Here is a 7300-nt window from a genome sequence, read left to right on the forward strand (position 1 = left end):
TGTAAGTTTTTCTTAACAGTTCACAAAACAGTTTCTATGGTATTACTTATATATTATATATTTTTATATAACAGATATAAATATAATGTCGTATATAAATTATGTAATATAAGTAACTTTGCGTACAAATAGTTTTTATTTTGAAAAAATAATAGTATTTTATATGATAAACACATCTACAGACAGAATATTCTGTATTTATTTTGTATTTGTAGAAAAATGTGTTACAAAAACTTGAAAATAAATGTGACAAATAATAATTATTAACAGTAATTAATTGAAATTAATGTATTTATTTAAAAATATAATACAAATGTTATTAATTTAATCACTTATTGAAACGATTTCTATAAAATTGTATTAAAATATATAAAAAAGTCAACACTTTTGTGTAAACACTTAAAATATTTTTATTCATAAATTTGATCTGTGTTTATATAAACTTGTTTTTAAATTATCTCTCGAAAAATATAAATATTGTTTGTGTATATACCGTATATAATACATGTACTGTATTTGACTATATATTTTGAGTGAWCTTCTCTGTCTATAATAATTAATTTATATATATATTATGAATGAATATTTTTTAAGACACAAAATTTATATCTACAGTATAGCGGTATATCATAGCAATTGTTAAGCATAAACAAGTAAGCTTAAATTAGATATTTAAGATTATATTTAGTYATTGTRATATTTATCTATTTTTCATTTAACAAAAACAATTTTTTTTGACAAATAAAAACTTTAAATATTTATAGTTAGTAACTCATAATAAATAAAACTATTAATAAATATTAATGTATATAATTATTATTTTTCTCATTTAAATTTTGATTATATMACACAATTTAACATTTTTATTGCCATCTTATTTCTGCAGGCATTATGTGAAGTAAAACTCACAGTTTTTGTTCACAATCTATGATTGATATCATTTTCTGGAACTTTATTCAACGTTATCAACATTTTTCATGAAAAATATATTTATTAAAATATCAATCATTTTTGACAAAACATTATAAAATTTGAATATTACCGGCACTTAATGTGTGAAACATTGCCAACAATGAGCAATATTGTCATCAATACCACGTATACCGGCAACGAAAGTAAGTTTTTTTATCACATTTTTATTTATTTATAAAATTTTATAAAACATTATTTTTAGATTAGTTTTTAATAACAGTATTAAGTTAACTATATTATTTTAATATTTTTTAATATAGTATCATTTAATTACTCTAATTTTATAATAATTATATATATAACATACGAGATATAAAATTAATTAAATAAATTGTGTTTAACATAAAAAATRTAAACATATTTATTAGACAGTATTATTAATAACACAAAAACATTAAGTTATGTAAAAAAATGATAAAATATTTATAACGAAATTTTGCATAAAACATTTTTTTATTATTATATTTTAATAATTAAATTTTTGTTAAATTATATTAATAATATTATAATAAAGATAATTCTATATTTACTTAAAAAAAGTTTGTCAATATATTTATGAGTTAATATAAAAAATGTTTAGTTTTTTYATTATTATTACAATATTATTGCCAAAATAAATCAATTTATTAAATAATAGATACAATGTTTATATACATTAATTTTTTTCTCTTTTGATATTATTTTGTCATATAAATAGTTTTGTCTAATTTAATTGCAAACATTAAGTCAATATCATTGTCACCAGACATTTGGTCTCACATTTCACGTTTTGATGAAACTATATTTGAAAAAAATTATTACAAATGTTTGGTTGCAATATATATATTTATATAGTATTATAAATCGGATATTTGTTCATTTCGTTGAATTAATTTTGATTAAACATTTATGTTTTTATATATTTAATGAAATTATTATAATTATTGTTATTAAATTACTATTGTAGTTTATTACTAAATTTTAATAATCAGGTAATAGAAATTAATTTGTTTTTTGTATAGTAATAATATATTTAAGTAAAATTAACTTGCTAATTCAAATAAAATTAGATTATTAAAATAACTTTAACATGAAAGTTTAACAATTTACAAACATTTAGATGACTAAGATTATGTTATTCATAAAAAATGTTATATAAACTAATTTATTTAGATTTAGATCTAATGAGTTTAGATTATATGATTTTGACGACATTAAAACTAATGTAGTTTTAGAAATGATATTCAGTATATATTTAATTAACAACAATATTGAATTATTTTTTTGGTATTTGTTAAAAATTAATCTAGTGTAATATAATATATTATATGAGTAAATTAAAATAATTAAAATAAATTATTATAATAGTTTTTATTAGTGAGTCATTTAGTTGATAAGTAAATGAAAGAAAAAAKAGACAGCACATATTTAGTTAATATAMTCAGTATAAATAGTAAATTCAATTMATTTTTATTAAATTTTATTGTTTTAATATGTTAGAAATATCAATAATTATTTATTTCAATTAAAACCTTATTTTACATAATTAGAAATACAAATTTAGTTCAAATATTAAATAAGTTATAAATTATATCAACAAAATTCTACAAAAAATATAATTAATATTATTTTATGAGTGTCTTATTTTATAGAAATAACATTTAAAAGATAAGTTATTTTTTAAAAAAACATATTAAAATTTTTTCTATCATTACTGTCAGCTGCAGATGAATTGCAGGATTTGATGGCAAGACTCGAGTCCTATATTAATAACAGAGCTCTCGATAATATATCGTTGATCTCATTGATCATCGCCTACGCTATACTAATATTTATCGGCACTTTGGGTAACGGTTTAGTTTGTATAGTAGTGGCCCGTAAACCGAAAATGCGGACTTCGAGGAACCTGTTTATCATCAATCTAGCCATCAGTGATCTGTTGCTCTGTTTTTTTACGATACCATTTTCATTGGTCGAAATATCTGTCAAGTTTTGGCCTTTTGGTGAGTCCAGTCATATATGTTTATGTCATTATAATTAGTCATGTGGTGTGTGTGTGTGTGTGTGTCTGTGTTTGATAAGATATGTTTAATTTATTGACATATTTTTCCAATTATTATCCATTGATGATGATATGTTTTGTATCAATTTTGTAGACACATATATTTACTTTTTTTATATACCGGTACTTATGTATATAATTTATGTAATGCTATATTGCAATAAAATATTTTTATGTAACATAATACAGTATCATAATAATAATAATAATATCATAATTAATGTTTTTTATATAAATTATTTTATTGAGATTATTTGGATGACATACAATCACACACAGACTCACATACATATAAAGCATCTTAAATGAAAATATAATAAATAAAACACTTTTATATTATTGATAATATTTTTTTATAGTTAACGTCTAAAGATTATAGTTAAACAATAGAGTTTGTAAATTTTGAATAATAAATAATTAAATATAAATATATAATTTGGATTAAAAATCATTAATATATAATAGATAATTATAATTTTTTAAATGTTTTTTATATAAATTATRTTCAAAATAATCTATATGTTAATTTTTACAGCTATACTACTTTTATTTTAAATGTATTATTTTTATGAAAATAATAATAATATAATAATAATAATATAATTTTTTAACATTTTTCATTAAAAAACACACACACATACAAACACACTTATAAATACTTAATAGTATTTACATAATCGTTAGTTTTATACATACACTCAAATTTATATTAATATTGACATTAAACTGACAGTTATTAGGCAATAAAAAAATAATAGTATATATATTTTTAGATTTTACTATCGCATTTGCGGTCACCTAAATTATATTATAAATATATTACATAATAAGTTAGCGTAAATTTTATTATATATATTAAATTATTTGTTTTTTGTATAGTTTCGTAATCGTTGTACTAATTTTGACCTCATATTTGATTATTGACAAAAAAACAATAATAGGAAATAACGTTTAATTCATATGAAACATATTATTTTATTAACATTTTTTGCGTAAAAATATTAAAACTATGATTTAAGTAATTATATTATTAATAATATAAATAAATATTATGTTATATGATTAATTCTGAGTATTAGTAGACTTTTAATGGATAAAAATTATGTTTTTAGAAAAATATTTGTTTATTAGTTAGTATTTGTCAATACTTATTATGGATTATATGTAGTSACAAAAACTCTCGGAAAATAAATCAGTTTATTTTAATTATTCAAAAAAGATTAAAATTATAGAAGATAATGTTATAAATTTATAAAAATTATTTTTTAAACATTTTGTATTATATTTTTGCTAATATTACATTTTTGACATTTTGTTGCTTTTTCGAAATGTTTGATTATAAATTAGTATTTTTAATCTTAATTATATATTAATAAATGCAGTAAACAAGTAAAAGTAGTATATATACCATATATATATAGCAGTATTTAATTTATAATAACAATGCGGAGGTTGATTATAAAATTACAGATAAAAATTAATATATAAAAATTTATTTATTTTTTTGTAAAATTAAATTTATATACTTTAGAATCTCAAGATTTWGAATCTAAAGTACATTATGTATTAATTAATGTAAATTTATTTTTAAAATTTAAATTTATGTATTAATAGTAATACTATACTTATTATATAAAYATAGAAAATATGATTTTATTTAAATATAATACAAAATGTGGAAGATTTACAAAGATTTATATTTAAAATTATTATTATTGTTTATGATAATCAATGTTAAAATATATATTAATATATACAAGTATTTGGTAATATATATACAAGTATATACAATGTAAATACTATTTGAATAAAATATAAATCATATATAACATATCTATGATATCTTATATATATATATACTGTATACTTTATTTTCTATAATTTATTGAATTCAAATATTTATTTAATGTTTTTATAATCCGCTGGCTTAAATAACTATTTTATTTTTGTATTAAAAACAATGTAAAAATACATTATATATTTTGTTTCATAACTTTAACTGTTTTTCTTAAGTATAAATATTATGATATTTGCAAAAGTCTATAAATTGTAGAAATAGACAAATAGCTTTTAATATTTTTACTTTTGATTTGTAATGTTTTTATGAGATTTTAATACAATAATACAATGAATTATAAAAATTATTATTTTAAAAATCAAAGAAAGTTAAATTTGTATCTATTAAAAAATATTATTTTTTAACTTAAGTTTATATTATTAAAAATATTAAAGTTCCAAAAATCACAATATATAACAATTAAATGAAATTTTTTATATAATTAATTAACATTTAAATTATAATGAYGTCTAATTATAAAAATAAATACATAAAAATTTAACTAACATTTAAATAGCATTATCTATATTAAGCATAAATTAATTTACTACTTTTAGTTAATTACTTAATATTTAGTTTTTTAAACATATTTTTTAGTTTTATAAATATAATAATATTGATTTAAACTTTCATAATTATGTGTTTGATTATTTTGGTTATAAATTATAATTATTTATCTAACTTTTTATGATTATAATATAATATTATTAATGTATAGGTGTAACAATGTGCAAACTGGTCGTATCATTAGAGGCCACATCGATATTTGTGTCGACAATCAGTATAACGGCCATAGCGTTGGACAGGTATCAAGTAATACTACATTCCGGTGGCGATCATCGCATGTTTGGCTCTATTGTCAAATTGGTTGCCATTTGGATAATGGCTATAATGTTGGCGTTACCGTTGTTTCTCTATAGGACTGTTGAATCGCATGAATTGAGTAAATTGAGTAAATTATTTAATTAAAACTAATAGATATAATAGAAACCCTAAGACTTAACAAAATATTGTTTTTTAATGATATAATTATTTCTATTATAACCAGACCTTCCTTGGCTTAAGTCTGTCAACTATTGTGTGGAGCGGTGGCCAATAGCCCACGGGAGGGGCTATTATTCTGTCTTTTCAATGGTATTTCAGTACGTACTGCCCATACTTATTGTCAGTATAGTCTACACGCGCCTCTGTATGAAACTGCGTACACGTGCTCTAAGAAGGACATCGACAACACAATTGCCAAAATTGAAGTCACGTTTGAAGAAAAGGACCCGAAAGACCAATTCATTGCTTATATCTATTGCATTGATATTCTGTATTTCTTGGTTACCCCTAAACCTCATCAATATTGTCGCCGACTTTTGTTTCCCATTCAAGTCGGACACGACTTTTCGTATAGTGTTCGCCATCTGTCATATGGCAGGTAATAATGTCTATTGATTTATATAATTTCACTATAGATTATATCATTTATATATTATCACAGAATACTATTATTTCAGTTATTTTTAATATTATATACACACAGTATAACACATTTACAAAATCAAGTTGTTTTGTTTGTGAGCTTATACTGTATCTCAATAATAGTATTACTAAATATCATCAAATTTGGTTATCTAAATCTATGACAAAATAGTAGGCACTCGTTTTCTAGCTAAAAGTGTATTAAGAAATTGATTTTATAATATTCTATTACTTAAATAGAACATTATTCATATTAATAATAAATTGCTAGATCAATTATTTTCGGAGATTTTAACATATTTAACTTTCCCATTGTTAATAATTGTACATTCATTGATATAAAAAAAACTAACAGTTTGTAATTAGAAAGTTTATTTATATAAATATCTCCAAAAATAATTGATCGAACAATTAATTATTAATATGAATAATGTTATATTTAGGTTATAAAATATAATAAAATCAATTTCTTAGTACACTTTTTGCTAGAAAACGAGTGCCAACTATTTTGTCATAGATTGTATATTGAGACAAATTATGCAAATTTTATTAAAGATAATAATTATTATTCTGATATATATATAATTATAATTAATATTAGTCTTAAAAATAGTATTAAAAATGATTTAATAAAATATATTGTATGCACAGGTATGTCGAGCGCCTGTTCTAATCCACTTCTGTACGGTTGGCTAAACCAAAACTTTCGTAACGAATTCAAAGAGCTTTACAGTGTTTTCCATTCATTTGTCGGCAAATGTTTTGGCACAAAGTCGGCCATAAATAACAATAATAATACTATTTTGAAAAGCGGTGGTGTCGTCGACCGRCGCCCGTCACACATATACTGTGGACCAACTCATCTATTTGATGACGATCTCGACCACAATGAGATGCGTGTGAATGGACTGACCAGAGAGACAATGGTTTTGGCCACCAGTGCTAATAATATACCGTTGACTGTGTCGTGTGAATACAACTAA

General features: G+C 20.6%; 1 protein-coding gene across 1 annotated transcript; it reads left to right on the plus strand.

Moving 5' to 3' along the window:
• The first annotated feature begins 976 nt into the window (after nucleotides 1–976).
• On the plus strand, nucleotides 977–7300 carry LOC128963323 (neuropeptide F receptor-like). The gene is made up of 5 exons (XM_054309827.1): nucleotides 977–1115; nucleotides 2673–2954; nucleotides 5569–5802; nucleotides 5899–6273; nucleotides 6969–7300. Exons 1-5 carry the CDS (start codon nucleotides 1052–1054, stop codon nucleotides 7298–7300), a joined length of 1287 nt encoding a protein of 428 aa, XP_054165802.1. The 5' UTR covers nucleotides 977–1051.

Source organism: Oppia nitens, unplaced genomic scaffold (assembly GCF_028296485.1).
Source record: "Oppia nitens isolate AA-2021 unplaced genomic scaffold, nextdenovo-longstitch-racon4-pilon3 scaffold7_pilon_pilon_pilon, whole genome shotgun sequence".
Classification (NCBI taxonomy): domain Eukaryota; kingdom Metazoa; phylum Arthropoda; class Arachnida; order Sarcoptiformes; family Oppiidae; genus Oppia; species Oppia nitens.